This window comes from Schistocerca americana, chromosome 5, assembly GCF_021461395.2.
Source record: "Schistocerca americana isolate TAMUIC-IGC-003095 chromosome 5, iqSchAmer2.1, whole genome shotgun sequence".
Taxonomy (NCBI): domain Eukaryota; kingdom Metazoa; phylum Arthropoda; class Insecta; order Orthoptera; family Acrididae; genus Schistocerca; species Schistocerca americana.
The window spans coordinates 401,259,848-401,279,842 of NC_060123.1; the positions used below are offsets into that span (position 1 = coordinate 401,259,848).

General features: G+C 44.5%; 1 protein-coding gene across 1 annotated transcript in view; it reads left to right on the plus strand.

Moving 5' to 3' along the window:
* LOC124615520 (basigin) overlaps positions 1-19,686 on the plus strand; it is a 102,255-nt gene extending 82,569 nt beyond the window's left edge. The window contains exons 6-7 of the mRNA XM_047143481.1: positions 16,719-16,854; positions 17,735-19,686. Of these exons, the coding sequence (XP_046999437.1) occupies positions 16,719-16,854; positions 17,735-17,783 (185 nt within the window). The 3' untranslated portion in view covers positions 17,784-19,686. The remainder of the gene's footprint in view (positions 1-16,718; positions 16,855-17,734) is intronic.
* Positions 19,687-19,995: the final 309 nt, after the last annotated feature.

Sequence of the window (19,995 nt, forward strand, 5' to 3'; positions counted from 1 at the left end):
GTCAAAGGTGCCCTCCTGGCTAACCTTCTTAATCAAGAATTTTTAGGCTATTGCAGCCCCTTCAGCAACTGTGATAGACTAATAGTTTGAGGAATCAGCCTCAGTTGCACAAATTCTCTGGTCTTTACCATGTTTCAGCTAAATTAATCTAGCCTTCTTTAGAAGCATAAAATTACTATAACGTGCCAGAGTAAGGCACAGTCAACATTAAAATAAAAACCTATTGTACTGTGGTACCATGTTGAATAAAACTACTTAGCTTAAGTCCAGCCCTGGCATCTCTTCACCACGTGGGGTCGGTTGTCAGCGGCATGGTATCACGGTACTATAGGTTTTAATTTTAATGATGACTGTGCCTTACTCTGGAATGTTATAGTAATTTTATGCTTATGAAGAAGGCTAGATTAATTTAGCCGAAACCTGGTAAAAACCAGAAAATTTGAACAACTGGGGCTGATTCCTCAAAATATTATACTTCTTAATCAACTTAACCTCTTCTGCCTTAACACCAGAGCACCCACTTTCCTTTCAGACGCCTCGCACACCTACTCCCATTTGGACCTATCCTTGTGCACTGCCCAGCTTGCCCCTCGTCTTGAGTGGTCCATTCTTTCCGACACCTACCTAGAGCAACAATTTCCCATGTGCTATCCCTTTCCTGACTCCTACTCCACCTGCGTGCACACCCAAATGGCAGCTTACTAAGGCCGACTGGTGGCTTTACTCCTCCATGGCGGTCTTTGAAGATGATTTCCACAGTTGTGATGACCAGGCGAAATATCTCGCAAACATTATTCTTACTGCTTCAGAACGTTCCATTCCCCCCACTGTCTTTTTATCATGTCGTGTCCCAGTCCCTTGGTGGACTGAGGCATGCTGCGACACAATTCCCGCACGGAGACGTGCTCTCCACAGTTTTAACTGCCATCCTATGATGGCAAATTGCATTCATTATAAACAGTTGGTTGCAAAGTGTCGTCACGTTCTTAGAGATAGCAAACGAGCTAGCTGGATTTTACTAACTGGTTCTTTTAACAGTTCCACCCCTTTCTCAGTCATGTGGGCCAACCTCGGACGGCTCTCTGGGACAAAGATCCATTCCCCAATTTCTGGCCTGACAGAGGCAGACGAGGTTATCGTGGACCCTACAGCTATTGCCAAAACCTTAGGTGGCCATTTTGCGCAAGTTCAGAGCTCTTCCCACTATCGCCCTGCCCTCCTCAATCGGAAACGAGCGGAACTGGCTTGGGCGATACCCTCTTCTGAATCATGAGTGCTACAATACTGCCTTTACTATGAGGAGCTAGATCATGCTTTCATTTCATCTCGATACTCCGCCCCAGGGCCAGATGCCATGCACATTCTAATGTTGCAGCACCTTTCTCTTGCGGGCAAGCACTTTCTGCTTAACATGTACAGCCGCATCTAGGCAGAGGCACATTTCCCAGACACTGGCATGAAGCCACCATCATACCTTACCAATTCCGGTAAGGTCAAAAACCTTCTTTCTAGCTACCACCCCATTTCTCTTACCAGCTGTGTTTGCAAGGTGATGAAACATATGATTCATGCCCAGCTGATATGGTCACTAGAGTCTCGCAATTTACTGACGAATGCACATTGTGGATTTAGAGTGCGGCATTCTGCAGTTGACAATCTCATTACTTTGCCCACCCATTTCATGAATGGTTTTCCGCTGAAATCCCAGGCTGTGGCCGGGCATTTAGATTTGGAGAAGGCCTAAGACACCTGTTAGAGAACTGGAATCATCTGTACTCTTTACACGTGGGGGCTTCAGTGGCCACTTGCCCTGTTTTCCTTCAGGTGTTTTTAAGGTGTCTGTGGGTTCTGCCTTGTCACACCTTTATCGAAGAAGACAGTGTGCCCTCAGGGTTACGTTCTGAGTATCGTCCTCTTAGCTATCGCCATTGATCCTATAATGGCCTTTCTCCCGCCGGGCATATCTGGCTCTTTTTATTGAAGATTTTGCCATCTATTGCAGTTCCTCATGGACCTGTCTCATTGAGCGACGTCTTCAGTGATGTCTCAATTGTCTTTACTCATGGAACATAGACAATGGCTTTCTTTTTATGGACTGACAAAACTGTTCGTGTGAATTTCTGGCAGTGCAATTGGTTTCTTCTCCCATCTTTACATTTTGGGCCTGTTGCCCTACCATTCGTTGAAACTACAGAATTCCTGGGGCTTGTTTCATAGGAAATACTCTTGGACCTCCCATGTGTCTTACCAGGCCGCCTGCTGTACTCTGTTCCAGTGTCCTCTGTGTCCTGAATGGTACTCCCTGGGGTGCTTATTGAACCACTGTCCTGTTTGTACTGGTCCCCTGTATGTTCAATAGTTGACTACGGGTGCTTTGTTCGTGTTCCTGCACGTCCATCCCTCTTACATCGTCTCAACACTAGCCAGCATCGTGGCATCTGTTGGGCCACGCGTGCCTTGTATGTTGTGTCTGTATGCTGAAGCTGCTGAACTACCACTGTCCTACCACCGTGACTGTCTCCTCAGCAGGTATGCGTGCTGTTCGTCTGCCATGCATGGCCACCCATCCTATGCCTCCTTCAATGATTCCTTTGATCGCGTGTATGGGGTGTGTCCCTCTTCTCTGTTAGCTCCTGTAGTTTGCTTTCGGCACATGCTACGGCAGCTTAACTTCACATTACCTGCAGGTTTTGTGGTCTGTGTGAACCCTTCACCACCTTGGCTTCGTGAAGCGGCCAATGTTAACCTCGGCCTTCATTCTCTTCCTGAGGACACTACTCCAGCCTCGATCTATTGCCTTCAGTTTCATGACCTTCGCATGGAACTTCACGATAGTACCTTTGTGTAAACTGATGGCTCTGACTGATTGTGGGGTCGGGTGTGCCTTAGTCATTGGCAGTCGTGTCTTTAGATTTCAGCTACTGGCAAACTGCTCAGTGTTTAGAGCAGAGCTCTTCATCCTGTATCGTACCACGGAGTATATCAGGCGACACAGCCTTTTCAATTGTCCTCATTCAGACGCACTAAGCACCATTCAAAGTCTGTGTGCGCTGTACACCGCCCACCCCTTCGTGCAGCAGGTTCAGGAAAACTGTCACTTGCTCACTCTTGCTGGAGCCAGTGTGATATCACCCATGGTCCTCCCTTCACGGGAATGAGGCCAGGATTGTGAAGCCTCTCCCAGCGGCTTGGATGACCACCTCTTCGCCCTCCCGCCAAGAGGTGGTCATTTTAACTAGGCTGCATATTGGGGACTGCCTGTTTAGTCATCATCATTTGCTAAGTGATGCTACCCCACCACTTTGTACACATTGTACCCACGTTTTTACTGTCCACCACTTTCTTATGGAATGTCCATTTTTTAAAAGTCCCGCTCGGGTTTGCCATATGAGTTATTGGCTGTTTTAGCAAATGGCGCACAGGCTGTCGACTGCGCTTTACTTTTTATCTACGAAAGCAATTTAATTTTTAGTTTTGGGCCTTCGTATCAGTATATGGTGTTGTTTTTAGCCCTTTTTCCACATGCCTGTTTTTAGCTGTCTTCTGACATATAATTGTTTTTTCAACGCCTCTGGCTTCATGTTCTGTAGTTTCGACTTGTGTATGTGTGACTTTTTTTTTTTTGTGCCCTACAGCTAAACAAGGCCAAAACCAAACCAAGCTTGTCACATAAATGCTAGAGGTAAATGTAATATTATATTTTTGTGAAATGGCATTTTAAAAATACACAGGATACCAAGAAAGGGGAGAAGAGCTTCCTAAAAGAGCAGTTGTTAAAGTCAGATTTTTGTTGAAAGCTGTAAAATCTGTGAAGTATTATTAGATAGTATAGGATAAGGAGGTTATGTGAAATTGACTGGATCAGTCATTCAGTTATTAGTAATGCTTGTGACATACTAATCATGTATGAAAGTATTTGATGCATAGTATATAAAAATGAACTGGTAGATAGCAGATTTCTCGACTTGTGCCAGAGGGTGATTGTGTTTCGGGTTCTGCTGATTAGGACAGGTGTCCACTATACGCAGGAGGCGGCTACACGGGTAGCAGGGGCTGTGTGGCGTGGACTTGGCCCCTTTTTTTTGGGGGGGGGGGGGGGGTTAAAGGGTATCAGGAAAACACAAGAAGGGCTTGAGTCACAAAGGGTGCAGGCTGAACACAGGAAGAACACTGATGCAGGAACCATTGGTATAACAGTTGTAAATTGTCATAGCTGTGTTGGGAAAGTACCAGAGCCCAAGTGCTAATAGAAAGCACTGATGCTCAAATCGTTATAGGCACTGAAAGCAGGCTAAAGCCGGGTATAACCTCAGCCGAAATTTTTGCGAAGACCTAACGGTGTTCCGAAAGGATAGGCTAAACAACGTTGGCGGTGGCTGTTTGTTGTTGTCAGAAGTAGTTTATCTTGTCACGAAATTGAAGTAGATACTTCCTGTGAGTTGGTATGGGCAGTGGTCATTGTTGGCAACCGGAATAAAATAATTGGATCCTTTTACCGACCTCCCAAATCAGATGATAGTTGCTGAAAGGTTCAAAGAAAACTTGAGTTTGATTTCAAACACGTACCCATCTTGTACTATAATAGGTTGACTTTTTTTACCCTTGATATGTTGGTAAAAATACATGTTTAATTCCGGAGGTAGGCATAAAATATCATCCGAACTTGTGCTAAACGCATTCTGTGAAAATTAATTCGAGCAGTTAGTTTATGAGCCCACACATATAGTAAAAGATTTTGAAAACACACTTGACCACTTAGCAACAAATAATCCTGAGTTAATAACGAGCGTCAAAACTGATTCGGGGATTAGCGAACACAGAGTTGTAGCGAGATTGAATATTGTAATCCCCAAATCGTCCAAAATAAGTGAAAAATATACCTATTCAAACAAGCAGATAAAAATTCACTTGACGTCTTCCTAAGAGACAATCTCCACTCATTCCAAATTAATAAGTGTAGACCAGATGTGGCTTAAATTCAAAGAAATAGTATTGGCAGAAATTGAGAGATTTATACGAAATACTGGAGCTGACTCTCCTTGGTACACAGAACGGGTTAGAACACTGTTGCAGAAACGATGAAACAAACATACCAAATTTAAACAGCTGCAAAATCCCAAAGACGGGCGATATTTTACAGAAGCTCGAAATTTAGCATGGACTTAAAGATGAAATGCCTATAACAGTTTCCACAATGAAATTTTGTCTCGAAACGTGGCAAAAAATCCAAAGAAAAGAGATTCTGGTCATATGTGAAGTATGTTAGCAGCAAGAAACTATCAATGCCTTCACAAAAGAAGATGAAGTAAATATTCCAGAATTCAAATCGAGAACAGCTGCCAACATGAGTAATGTAGTGAAGCAACTTAAATCACTTAATAAAAGCAAGGCTTCTGTTCCAGACTGTATACCAATTAGGTGCCTTTCGGAGTATGCTGATGCATTAGCTCCATCTTTAACAATCATATACAACCGTTCACTCGACGAAAGATCCATACCCAAAGACGGGAAAGTTGCACAGGTCACACAAATATTCAAGGAAGGTGGTAGGAGTAATCCACTAAATTACAGGCCCATATCGTTAATGTTGATATGCAGCAGGATTTTAGAACGTATATTGTGTTCGAACATTATGAATTACCTTGAAGGAAACGGTCTATTGACGCTCAGTCAACATGGGTTTAGAAAACATCGTTCCTGTGAAACACAACTAGCTCTTTATTCACATGAAGTGCTGAGTGCTACTGACAAAGGATTTCAGATATATTCTGTATTCCTGGATTTCCAGAAGGCTTTTGACACTGTACCACACAAGCGGCTCATAGTAAAAATGGCGTGCTTATGGAATATCATCTCAGTTATGTGACTGGATTTGCGATTTCCTGTTAAGAGGGGTCACAGTTCGTAGTAATTGACGGAAAGTCATAGAGTAAAACAGAAGTGATTTTTGTCGTTCCCCAAGGTGGTGTTATAGGCCCTTTGCTGTTCCTTATCTATTAAACGAGTTTGGAGACAATCTGAGCAGCCTTCTCCGGTTGTTTGCAAATGACACTGTTGTTTATCGACTAATAAACTCATCAGAAGATCAAAACAAACTGAAAAACGATTTAGAAAAGATATCTGAATGATGCAAAAGTGCCAGTTGACCCTAAATAATGAAAAGTGTGGTCACCCACATTAGTGCTAAAAGGAAGTTGTTAAACTTTGGTTAATGATAAATCAGTCTAATCTAAAATCTGTAAATTCAACTAAATTACTAAGTATTACAATTATGAACAATTTAAATTGGAAGGAACACAGAAAATATTGTGGGGAAGGTGAACCAAAGACTGCATTTTATTTGCAGGACACTTAGAAAATGTAACAGACCTACTAAGGAGACTGCCTACACTACACTTGTCCATCCTTTTAGAATGCTGCTGCACTGTGTGGAATCCTTACCAGATAGGACTGATGGAGTACATCGAAAAAGTTCAAAGAAAAGCAGCTCGTTTTGTATTATCGCGAAATAAGGGAGAGAGTGTCACAGAAATGATACAGAATTTGAGCTGGGAATCATGAAAAGAAGCGTTTCTCCTTGCGACAGAATCTTCTCACGAAATTGCAATCACCAACTTTCTCCTCCGAATGAGAAAATATTTTGTTGACACTGACCTACATAGGGAGGAACAATCACTATGATAAAATAAGGGAAATCGGATGTCGTACGGAAAGATATAGGTGATCATTCTTTCTGCAAGCTGTATGAGATTGGAATAATAGAGAATTGTGAAGGTGGTTCGATGAACCCTCTCCATGTAGATGTAGACTATACTAGCTTTAGGACTACCACTCTTTGTTGTTAAATTTGTGAATGTGCTTAGTCGTGCAGGAAGAATGTGACTATGTTGCTAATCAATAGTACTACATGATTGGTGTATCGACCACTAAATAAGAAGCCACCAGCTGTTAAACCAGTGAATTTATTTTACGCATTTAGAGTAGAATCTGTCCTTAGTGTCATGAACATTTTGATCAGGTATGTAAAGGAGTATGTAAAAGTCAACACTGCTCTGACCGCTTTGTAATGTACAGTCTTTATATACGTGACAACAATGAAGTTGAGACAATGCATCAGTCACTTGTCTTATCAGCTGGTGGCTTGTTAATTAGTGACCAACACAATACTTGTGCAGTATTCCGATTGATCACATGCCCATCCATCCATCCAGCAGTGCTTCCTCGCCTAGTTGGAGGCTCGTTAGTGACCAACTTCTTGTGGACCAAGACCTGTGTCTTCTTAGCAATGGTTTCCTGTGTCATTTTACTGCTGCCTATGGCACTTTCTCTGCCATTGATCTTTTTGCTTACTCCCCTATCCTTCTTCCTTCCTTCCTTACACAGATCACAACACTACTTCTTCTGTGACAGACTACTTCCCATTTAATCTTAAGCAGCACCCATCTTATTACTCCTAAACATCTTTGCACCAAGGCCCAATACTTAACAGAGCAAATGGGTATGTTGAGAATGCTTCCTCCCCTTCCCACGTTCTTCTGTCCCTTTGTCATGGCCGAGGGCTACACTCAGCACCCTCCAAGTTCATCAGCAGGAGTCTTACATGCCGGGCTCCCCCTGCGGGTCCGGGGATTAGAATAGGCCCGAAGTATTCCTGTCTGTTGTAAGAGGCGACTAAGCAGTCACGCACCTTTAGGCCTTTATGTTATGGTCCCCTGTATGGTTTGACCTCCATTTTTCTAAATTTTCCCGAAGAACGAGCCAATTGGGGAAGGGTGCCTTACGTGGTGCATCATGTTCATCGTGCATTGAAATCTTTAGCCCATTTTCTCGTCTTGGCATTGCAGTCCTGCTCATTGTCCATCTCTTGAGTGAGGACACCTTTCTTGGTGCGTTTTCCTCCACCTGCTATGCAGTGTCATTTTGTGCGCCATCGATGACCATGGAATTCTTTGCACCTCATATCCAGCACATCAGCCAGTCCATTGAGGTGGGGCTGCCATGTACCCTGTTGGTTGTAGCCTCCTGAATGCACAGGGGTCACTCTGCTGATGTCTGCGCCGTAAACTCCCTACATATGCCATGGAGTAGATACCCATCTCCCAGGGGCATTGGGACGCCTGGCAATGGCCACCCCGCCAGGTGGCCCTAGATGAGACTGGGTGGCACCTGTGGGGAGGGCCCCTAATCAGAGTGGGTGATGTCGGAGTGGGTGATGTCGGAGTGGGTGATGTCGGAGTGGGTGATGTCGGAGTGGGTGATGTCGGAGTGGGTGATGTCGGAGTGGGTGATGTCGGAGTGGGTGATGTCGGAGTGGGTGGTGTCGGAGTGGGTGGTGTCGGAGTGGGTGGTGTCGGAGTGGGTGGTGTCGGAGTGGGTGGTGTCGGAGTGGGTGGTGTCGGAGTGGGTGGTGTCGGAGTGGGTGGTGTCGGAGTGGGTGGTGTCGGAGTGGGTGGTGTCGGAGTGGGTGGTGTCGGAGTGGGTGGTGTCGGAGTGGGTGGTGTCGGAGTGGGTGGTGTCGGAGTGGGTGGTGTCGGAGTGGGTGGTGTCGGAGTGGGTGGTGTCGGAGTGGGTGGTGTCGGAGTGGGTGGTGTCGGAGTGGGTGGTGTCGGAGTGGGTGGTGTCGGAGTGGGTGGTGTCGGAGTGGGTGGTGTCGGAGTGGGTGGTGTCGGAGTGGGTGGTGTCGGAGTGGGTGGTGTCGGAGTGGGTGGTGTCGGAGTGGGTGGTGTCGGAGTGGGTGGTGTCGGAGTGGGTGGTGTCGGAGTGGGTGGTGTCGGAGTGGGTGGTGTCGGAGTGGGTGGTGTCGGAGTGGGTGGTGTCGGAGTGGGTGGTGTCGGAGTGGGTGGTGTCGGAGTGGGTGGTGTCGGAGTGGGTGGTGTCGGAGTGGGTGGTGTCGGAGTGGGTGGTGTCGGAGTGGGTGGTGTCGGAGTGGGTGGTGTCGGAGTGGGTGGTGTCGGAGTGGGTGGTGTCGGAGTGGGTGGTGTCGGAGTGGGTGGTGTCGGAGTGGGTGGTGTCGGAGTGGGTGGTGTCGGAGTGGGTGGTGTCGGAGTGGGTGGTGTCGGAGTGGGTGGTGTCGGAGTGGGTGGTGTCGGAGTGGGTGGTGTCGGAGTGGGTGGTGTCGGAGTGGGTGGTGTCGGAGTGGGTGGTGTCGGAGTGGGTGGTGTCACCCGTCCCCTCCCGCACCTCCTCTCCCGTGCTGGGTTTCCTTCACCAGCTCGTTCAACAGATTTATTTCGTCCTCTCTCGTTTGGGGTGGCTTGTACCGGCGTTCCGGAACTACCACACACTCCCCGATTTTTGGATTGACTGTGGCGGGAAACATCATAGTCGACACTGTCAATACTTCCAACCCTTTGGGTTGGTACTTTGCAGAGGGTTTCAAGCTCCAGCCACTACCATCCTGCCTTCCTTCCTTCCTTCCTTCCTCGGAAACAGGTGGAGGAGGCTCATGCAATTTCTTTTCTCTCCTTGATTCGAGAATGCTACAATACTGTTTTTTTTTTTTTGTTTTTTAACTGTGAGGGAGCTCGAGTGTGCTCTCTCCTCATGCTGCAGAATCTTCCTCCTGTGGGAAAACACTTTCTCCTCGACACCTAAAATCGTATTTGGACTGACGGTGTATTTCCCACACTTTGGTGTGAGGCTACCATTGTTCCCCTATCTAAGCCTGATAAAGATAAATCTCTTCCCTCCAGCTATCATCCAATTTTCCTTACCAGCAGCATTTGTAAGGTGATGGAACGCATGACCAATGGTAGATTAGTGTGGTGGCTGGAGTCGCACCATCTTCTCACTAATGATCAATGTGGCATCCGAAAGCACCGCTCCTCGGTTGATCATCTCGGCACCCTGCCGACATTCATAATGAATAATTTTCTGCAGAACTGACAAACAGTGGCCATTTTCTTTGATTTGGAGAAAGCCTAGGAGCCATGTTGGCGAACAGGCATTCTACATACTATGCACACATAGGGCCTCCGCGGTAGACTTCCCACTTTCATCTGGGAATTTTTAACGGAACGAGTTTTCCGGGTACGTGTGGAGTTCCTCCTTATTCACACCACACCTTTTCACGGGAGAATGGGATGCCTCAGGGCTCTGTATTGAGTGTTGTGGGAGTGTTGTGGGAGTGTCACAAATGGTTTCTGCTACCAAATCCGTTTGTGTCAACTTCTGGCAGCACAAGGCATTTCTTCCACTGTCCTTGCACCCGGGCCAAAATGCTCTCCCGATCGTGGATGCAACGAAGTTCTATACGGCCGCGTCATCCTGCTCAGTAGGTATGCGTGTCGGCTTCCTTCCATGCCAGGCCACCCAACCTTTGACACTTTTTTTGATTACATTCTTGACCATCAGTACTAGATGTAAATTTCTTCTCTGCGGCCTCCTTGCGTTCGCTTCCATCAGCAGCTGCAGTTCACACTTCCTGCCACTTTCCGAATGAGGGAGATCCCTTACCACCGTGCCTTCGTACACAGGTTTGTGTTCGTTTTGACCTCAGGTCATTCCCGAAGGATTTGACTCCCGAGCTGACATATTTCTCGAACTTCGCTCACAAATTGCCAATAGCATACTCTTCTACACTGATGCTTCAAAGTCCGCCCATGGCATTGACTGTACTTTTGTCGTCGGGGCTGATAAGTTTCAATACTGGATTCTCGACCAGTGCACAGTTTTTATAGCAGAACTTGTTGCCCTCTTATCAGGTTGCTCACTACATCCATAGGCACCAGGTCGCTCTCTGTGTGATCTGCTCTGACTCACTCAGTGTCCTTCAGAGTCTAAATGATCTTGATCCAGGACTGCCTCCATTTGTTCCCAGATGGGGGAGCCCAAGTGATGTTCATATGGGTTCCTGGCCATGTTAGTTTGCCTGGGAATGATGCTGCTGATGCTGCAGCCAAGGCCGCCGTCCATCTGTCGGCCTGCCTCTTACTCTGTTCTCTGATAAGATATTTGTACTTTTATCCCTCAGTGTATCACGTTACTTTGATGTGACCATTGGTGCTCCCTTCATGGGAACAAACTCAGAGAAGTGAAACCTCTCCCAACAGGTTGATAGACTTCCTCCTGGCTGTCTCGCCATGAGGAAGTAATGTTAGCTCGGTTGCGAATAGGGAACTGCTGCTTTAGTCACCGCCACTTGTTGAGTGGCGACTTTGCACCCAGCTGTCTTTTCTAAAGCCAGCCATTAAGTCAGACATTTCCTGACCCTCTGCCCCTATTTTAGCCACTTTCGTCTCGGGGTCGGGCTGCCACCTGATTTGCCGGGCATTTTAGCAGATTACATGCGAGCTCTGGCTCACGTTTTGTGTTTTTTTAAAAGCAGTAATATGACGAGAGAGATTTAATTTCTACGTGGTGACTCCATGTCTTGTTGACGTCTTTTAGATACTCTTCCATGATGATGTCTTGATGTTTTAGATTTGTTTTTTCTTCCCTTTTGTGTTGGACCTTGTAACGATTATTTGCCTTCACAGCCCCAGCACTATCTGGGTCTTTACTGAGCGCTTATGACCTTAGATGGTTCATGCCCTAAAAACAACACCCAAAACCTACAAGCTCTACGTCTGAGGATGGGGTGGAGATTCCTCGATCCACTGAGGACCTAGATCTCGCCAGACACTCAGACACAATGGATATAGCCTGTTTCGGCAATGCCGGGGGCAGCAGGTGACCTTGAGCCATAGACTGCCTCATTGAGTGTTACATGCCTTTGCCATCTCATGATCACATCATTCTCCAGGGGAATGGCGGCGGTTTTTTCCGCCACCTGGCTGAGCTTCAGCAATTGTTAAGCTTTACACCTGCTTTCTGCATTGCACTCAAGGAAACCTGGTTCCCGGCAATGTGGACCCCTGCTCATCGTGGCTACGTGGGATATTACAAGAACTGTAGCAACTATAGTAGTGTCAGGTGGTGTTTGCGTTTGTCCTGAACTCGGTATGTAGTGAACCTGTGCCCCTTCAAACTCCTCTTTAAAGCTGTGGCTGTCAGGATACAGACGACACAGGAGATAACTGTCTGCTGTGCATATCTCCCTCCAGATGGTGCATTTCCCCTGAACATATTGGCTGCACTGATTGATCAACTTCCTAAACCTTTACTACTTTGGGGAGATTTTAACGCCCATAACCCCTTGTGGGGTAGCACCATGCTTACTGGCTGTGGCAGAGATTTCGCAAATTTACTGTCCCAACTCTACCTCTACCTCTGCCTCTTAAATACTGGGGCCACCACACATTTGAATGTGGCTCATGGTAGTTACTCTGCCATTGATTTATCAATTTGCAGCCCAGGACTTCCCCAACTATCCACTGGAGAGCACATGACTACCTGTGCGGTAGTGACCACTTCCCCCATCTTCCTGTCACTGCCACGGTGTCCGTTGAATCTCCCCACGTGGTGCCATCGAGGTTGTGATTGAGCAGGTCACTACAACAATAATTTCTGCAGCAGAAAATGCCAACCATCATTCTTTGGGGTGCCCCAGCGAAAGTCTGTACCTAGGTGGTCGCTGGAAGTCGCTGAGGCAATTAAAGAGCAGTCGGCGAGCTCTACCACGACATAAGTGCAGAATATGATGTTGCAAGGTGCTGTCATAAGCTTTTCGTAACGGATGGCAGAGCACCTAATAGCCTTTAAACGGCTCCGTGCCTGTGTTTGCCAGCTTATCAGAAGATGGAATCATTAGTGGTGCGAGAGGAATGTCTCAACCATTGCGTGCCATATGTCACCTTCCCATATCTGAATGATCAGACTTTGGGTACCAGACCCCAACAGGTGTCCCTGGAATTATCGTTGATGGCTTGTTATCTACCGACGCAAATGCAATTGCCGAGCACTTTGCTGAGGACTATGCTAGAGTATCTGCGTCGGAGAACTACCCCGCCAGCCTTTCGCATTATCGAAAGGCGGATGGAAGAGAGTCCTCTCATTCACTACACGACACAGTGACCCCTATGACCCCCCATTTACAGAGTTGGAGCTCCTCAGTAGCCTTGCACATTGCTCCAACACAGCTCTTGGGCCTGATTGGATCCATAGTCAGATGCTTAAACATCTCTCGTCTGACTAAAAGTTACTTTTCCTTGTCACCTTCAACCGGATCTGGTGCAATGGGGTCTTTCCATAACAGTGGTGGGAGAGCACTATCATACCAGTGCTCAGACCTGGCAAAAACCTGCTTGATGTGGATAGCTATCGGCCTATCAGCCTCATCAATGTTCTTTGCGAGCTGCTAGAATTTACGAGAAGCTTATGACACCACCATGCAACATCATATTGTTGCCACATTATACAAGTGGGGTGTCAGAGACCCGCACTCAATTTTGATCCAAAACTTCCTGTTGCTCCGTACTTTCTGTGTCCAAGTTGGTGCCTCCTATAGTTCCCCCCATATTCAGAAGAATGGGATCCTGCAGGGCTCTGTATTGTGTGTATGTCTATTTTTAGTGGCCATTAATGGTCCAGCAGCAGCTGTAGGGCCATCGGTCTCACTTTCTCTGTATGCAGACGACTTCAGAATTTCGTACTGCTCCACCAGTACTGGTGTTGCTGAGTAGTGCCTACAAGGAGCTATCCACAAGGCACAGTCATGGGCTCCAGCCCACGGTTTCCCGTTTTCAGCCGTAAAGTCTTGGGTTATGCACTTCTGTTGGCCTAGTACCATTCATCCAGAACCAAACTTTACCTTAATGACGATCCACTCTCTTTAGTGGAGACATATCGATTCTTAGGACTGGCTTTTGACACCCGATTGACTTGGCTTCCTCGCCTTTGTCAGCTTAAGTGGAAGTGCTGGCAGCACCTCAATACTCTCCACTGCCTGAGCAACACCACTTGGGGTGCAGATCACTCTATGCTGCTGCTGCTGCTGCTGCTGCTCTACAGAGTCGTCCTTCAATCCCGCCTTGACTATGGGAGTGTAGTTTATAATTCAGTGGCACCCTTAGCGTTGCGTTGCGGTTACTTCACCCAGTGCACCAGTGTGGTGTTAGACTAGTGATGGGAGCTTTTAGGACGAGTCTAGTGACCTGTGTCCTGGTGGAGGCTGGAGTCCCTCCATTGAAGGTTAGGCTCACCAGGTACGTTGCACACATTTGTAGTTCCCTTGCACATCCAAATTACCATCTCCTTTTCCCACCCACGGCAGTTCCACTCCCACATCAGTGGCCCAGGTCAGGGTTTACAGTTGCAGTTAGCGTTCCATCCCTTCTATCCGAACTAGATTCCGTGGCCTTTACCACCTATACTTGAGGTCCATTCGCGTGTACCTACATGGTGTGTAGCTTCACCTGGACCTATCACATGGCCCTAAGGACTCAGTTAACCCCACAGTTCACAGCTGCCCCTACTTGTCAATTCTTGACATGTACCGAGGCTATGAAGTGGTTTACACCGACGGCTCAAAGGCTGATGGTAATGTCGGCTTCGCGTTTGTCCATGGAGGACGTATTGAACAGCATTCCTTGCCCAATGGCAGCAGTGTTTTCACTGCCGAGCTGGTGGCTATATCTCATGTTCTTGAGCACATCTGTTCATGCCCAGGCGAGCCATTTCTCCTGTGTACTGACTCCTTGAGAAGCCTTCAAGCTATCAACCAGTGCTACACTCGTCATCGTTTGGTAGTGACCGTGTGGGAGTCCATCTATGACCTGGAATTGTCCAGTTGTTCAGTGGTGTTTGTCTGAACTCCAGGTCATGTCGGAATCCCAGGTAACAAACTTGCTGACAGGCTGCACGGATATTGCTTATGGAGATAGGCTTCTCTCAACCTGACCTGCGTTCTGTCTTATGCCGCAAGGTTTTTTGGCTTTGGGAGATGGAATGGCAACGAACTGTCTCTCATGAAGGAGACTACAAATGTGTGGAAGTCTTCCATGCGAGCTTATCGCAGGGAGTAAGTTGTCTTCTGCTGGCTCCACATTGGCCATACATGGCTAACGCATATTTACCTCCTCCGTCGTGAGGACTCGCTTCTGTGTCGCTGTGGCTCAGAGTGACGGTCATCGACCTCTTGCTGGACTGCCCACTTTCAGCCGCTCTGTGGCGGACTTTTAACCTTCTCAGCACCCTATTTTCGGTGTTGGTCGACAATGCCTCAACAGCAGATTTAGTTTTAAATTTTATCCGTGAGGGTGCTTTTTATCGTACCATCTAAGGGTGGGCTTTTTGCCTTCTCTCTGAGGTTGCCACCCTCCCTGCATTTTAAGTCTCACACTTTCTTTGCATTTGTTTGTCTTGATGGTCATCTTTTCCCTACATGTTCAACGCGCCATGTCTTTTTTGGGGTGGACATTTTAGTGTTGCAGTGTGTCTGGCTCATCTTCTTTTATTATTGTCATCAGCCAGCCCAGACCACATGCTCTTTGGTTTTAATACGTTCTTCTACTTTTCTTTGTGGTGTATGTTTTCCCCATTTTTTGTTTGTTCCATTAGTTTTCTTTTTAGGTGTGGTGTTGGGTGTTTTTGTACCTTGAGCCTTGCTTGTCAGGAAAAAGTGACTGATGACCTTGCAGTTTGGTTCCTTTATACCACAAACAAACCAATCCATGCCGGGCCTTGCTCTTCCAGGTGGCATCTGTACCAATCCATCAGGTCTTGCAGAACACATCGTGACTCATTCAGCAACAGCAGCAGTGAGCCTCCTAACCAGTTGCCTTCCTCCTCCAGAGACAGTGGGCTGAAGCTTTCCTCCTGTTTTACCCCTTGTCAGGTGGAATCCAACAATAAAACTTTTACTGGATGAGAATTAATTCTGATTCTATCTTCTTAAGATTTAGCCCTAGGTCCCGATTCCATTCGTAATGAGTTGCTTCAGCACCTCAGTCCTCCACAACGACAATATCTCCTCCGGGTGTTTAGCAGTATAGCGATGCCTGACCTAAAGTTTGATGCTGTCATCTCTTGATAGCTACTGGCCAGTCAGTCTGGCCAGTGTCCACTTCAAGTTACTAAATTGGCTCTATTGGGTCCCCAAATCTTGGGACCTTTTATCTCCTTATCAGGATGGCTTTCAGGAGGGAAGGTCTCATATCGACCATCTGCTTCAATTGGAAACCACATATAGGCACGCCTTTTCTCAGTACCGCCGTCTTTTCAGTTTCCTTCAATCTTTACTTAACGCTCAAATGCCTCACGTAGTGTACTCCCGGTACAAGCACATGTATTTATAATTGGATGCTGTGGCTGGAATAGTTGGCAATTTGTGGTTGCATGAGAAATTGTATAGCAACAATGTTTTAAGAGATTGGAACCTTGGGTAATTCGAAAATTTCGTAGAATTTGACAGTTGTTTCAGAAGTTGAAGGGTGATTGAAGAAAATTCTGGTTGATACAAGGAAAATGTTAGTGATACCAGCATATATTCATAGTTATGTCTTAAGAATAATTATTGTATTACCAGACTTAATTTCTGGTGTTCAAATTCCAGAACCACCATGTGAACCATATTGAATAGGCTGTGCCATCAGCATAGAAGTGCCCAACTGTAAATATCTGTATAAAGTCCAAATTTAAAACCAGAAGTGTCGTGTGGATTTTGTATAATTTAATGCAATACTAGTTTTACACACACACACACACACACACACACACACACACACACGTGAAGCCAGACAGTTACATTCTGCCCTGGATTTTCCATTATTTATTATTTTTATAATAATAAGTTATGTTCCTATTGTGATAGTGCTAATAAACAGTGCTTCTGTTTCTAGACAAACTTGCTGCTTTATGGCCATTCCTCGGCATATGTGCTGAAGTGTTTGTACTGTGTGCCATTATCTTGATCTATGAGAAGAAGCGCAACAAGGCGGAACTTGAAGAAAGTGACACAGATAACAGTCCAGAGCAGTAAGTAAAAATGCTGTTTGAAAAATTTATTCTGTGGCATATTTCCAAAATAATGTAAAGGCATCTTATTCAATCTTTTTGAGTCCAGTAGTTTGTGCATAGATTGATTGACCAGATTGTCACCAAACGAAATGGATTTTGAACGGGCAGATGGTGTGCCGATGGGGTTATTGGATTGTGTGTTGAATCTGTAGAAACAACTTAAATTAGTCTTATCATGTAAGACAGTGGTTCTTACATTGTGGTTTTGGGTCTCTCATTACAAATTTGTCAAGAACACTGTAGGCTGATAGTGGGATAGTTAGTAGAGGACATGGACCTGGCAGGCTTTTGTGCCCACCTGCAGCCACTGACAAATTCCTTGCCTTTGGTCCCAGCACTTGCCTCTGTAGGTCTGTGAAGCCATGTCTTTTGGTTCCTTTGAACAGGTAGGATACTATCCACAATGTACAAAGGACTTCCTTTGGGATCCCAAAAAGCTTGTCGGTGTTGCTTAAAAGATGATACTGTTACTTGGTTCATAAACAAACAATAATTGACCTTATATTTAAAACTGCAAAACTGCTAGTATTGCTATTGCTGTAGAGTTGAAAGTTCAGTAATTTTTACATAAAGTTTCTTGAATGATCTAGTTAATATCCATGTAAAAGTTTCGTAGTAATGTCTTACACTGGAGATTACAAAAGGAAGCACCATATTTGGAGCTCACTATTCTCGACTGGAAGTTATTCAACTTTTGTAGCTAGAAAAACTCTTTAAATATGTTGTTCTGTTGAAGATCAATTCCTCTGTTTGCTTCTCATCAAAAGGTACTTATATTTGTGTCTAAATAGTTTCATTCATGGTAAATGCAATATTGATTTCTCTCCATTTGTTGCAGGAAAAACACACCTGACCATGGGAAGGATTCAATCAGGCATAGAAAGTGAACAATGCCAGAAGGCATAACTGTTACCTTTTTGTTGTTCTTAATAAAGTTTTTAACAATGTATTAATGTTTTGGTGACCTGAGTGTGTGTTCTCCGTTTGAAGAATAGAACTCAGAAAGAGAACATTCATTTGAGTCATAAAAATTCACAAAATAATATACCATAAAACACAACATTGTTTGTACTTAATTCCAGTGTTGCACTTTTATACTCTTTAATATTTTATGTAATGGGTTATTGTTATGGACAATCAGGAACTGTAAAGTAGTTTACTGATTGTTCAAGTAAGAAATGTTGATACAGACATTTATATCTGCAATCTGCTACAGTTGACTCCATACAATGCACATTCAAATTGGTTACAAAAAGATGCCAACAAGAATACTTCCATTAAGTAACAAATGTAGATAGCAACAAAGTTTATAACATGGCATTTTAAGAAACAGTTTGTATGTAGTTGTTGAAATATGTGCCCATATGTGCTGTGGCCTCCTGAATGAGGAAAGCTGATATATATAAATATATTATATATATTTCTATGCAGTACATAATTTATTTGTGCCTTTCACTTGTTTAAGTGGCACTGTCCTTGTTGGTCTCATGTTTAACTGCCATATTTGACTGGACATATTGTAAATATTCATTGATGAGTGGAACAAAGACAGTTAAATTAACTAGTTAATACTTTTTATGATGTCATTAATGCAGTGTTTGCTGCTATTTATATATATTTACATATAGTCATCTTCAACAGTTTCATTACTGGGAACCATAGTCATACAAATCACAATTTAATGTAGCCTAATGATATGTAAATATTTTTTGTTATAATGTGATATAAAATATTTTAATCTCACCAGGAATGTGATAATTGCTGTGAACGTCAGTCTGCGAACTTGGTGCAGTTCCTGTAATAAATCCTGGAGATCATATAATATTGGCCACCTACAAGTGGTACTGCTTAAAATTTCAGGTTCACGTAATATCGGAGGAAGGATATTTTGGCAAGTTACTTGTCATTGTCCTAGTGCCTCATGTAGCAGTCTCATCTTATTATAGTACATGCTTTTTGTAGATGTGATGGGATCTGAATTTAAAAGCAATAGGTTATACAGTGAAGTAATTTCTATTCTGACTGGTGTACCCATGGAGAGTGAGCATTTGCTAACATTGTTAAAGTGTGCAAGTTTTTATTGAACCAAATTCTGATGTGTGAAAATTTTAAAAATTGCAGTTCTGGTAGAATTGCTAGGTTTCTTATAGAAATCTTTGTAATGTTAGTGAGAAACTGAAGTAAGGAAAGTGACATCTCATTGCCTTTGCTTAAAACTTGAATATAATAAATTGGTCATGTAAGTGTAGATCTTGACACTAGAACACTCCCAGCTTTATTACATAATATAAATTTTAGGAGGACCATATTTCACAAACTCGCTTGCTTTTTAAAGCATCTCCAGGTAGCTAAATTATGAACTATGACATCTAAAGTGATGATACATGGATAGGTGAACAGTATTGATACTAATATAGCTACAGTGTGAAATTGTGTTATAAAAGTGTTTATTTCTTGTGAATGTCAAGATACTTTATTTTGTTACAAAATAAAGGGCTATCAATATGTGTGGGGTCAGGTAACAAGCCTCAAACTGTTGTGGGATTTTGTTTGTGTTTAAAGAACTTTTATGCTCGTGTGATTCATAGTTGTTGATAGAAGTTGGTTACTGAATTTGGTAATCCACTTTCTTATTGGATTCCTCAGTTGGAAGGTCAGCTTGTGCCCTTGTACCTCATTTTGTTAAAGCTGTGTGAATCCTTTCAGATGCAGAAGATTCCACATCGGAGATTTATTAACTTATATTGTATGCTATTGTTACACAAATAAACTGGTTACTTAAAAACATGATCATGTAAATTTGTGTATGCTTGGGTATATGTGTGCAAGTTGTTGTTGATTTACTTCACAGCAAATATACAGCTGGTGTCAATATCATGCTGGCAGAGCCCAGCTTTGTTGTGGTTGTGGGACTAAAATTATAAAGTCAGCAAACATTATACTCAGCAATGAAACTACTAAGTGCACTTGAAGTTTAGAGGCAATTTAGATCCTCTTAAGCTTTCATATGACATAAGCCTTAAAATTGAAATTGTTTATTAAACTTTAAAGCATCTGCATACTAGTTATTAAACTGAAGAAATAAACTGGAATTCATGA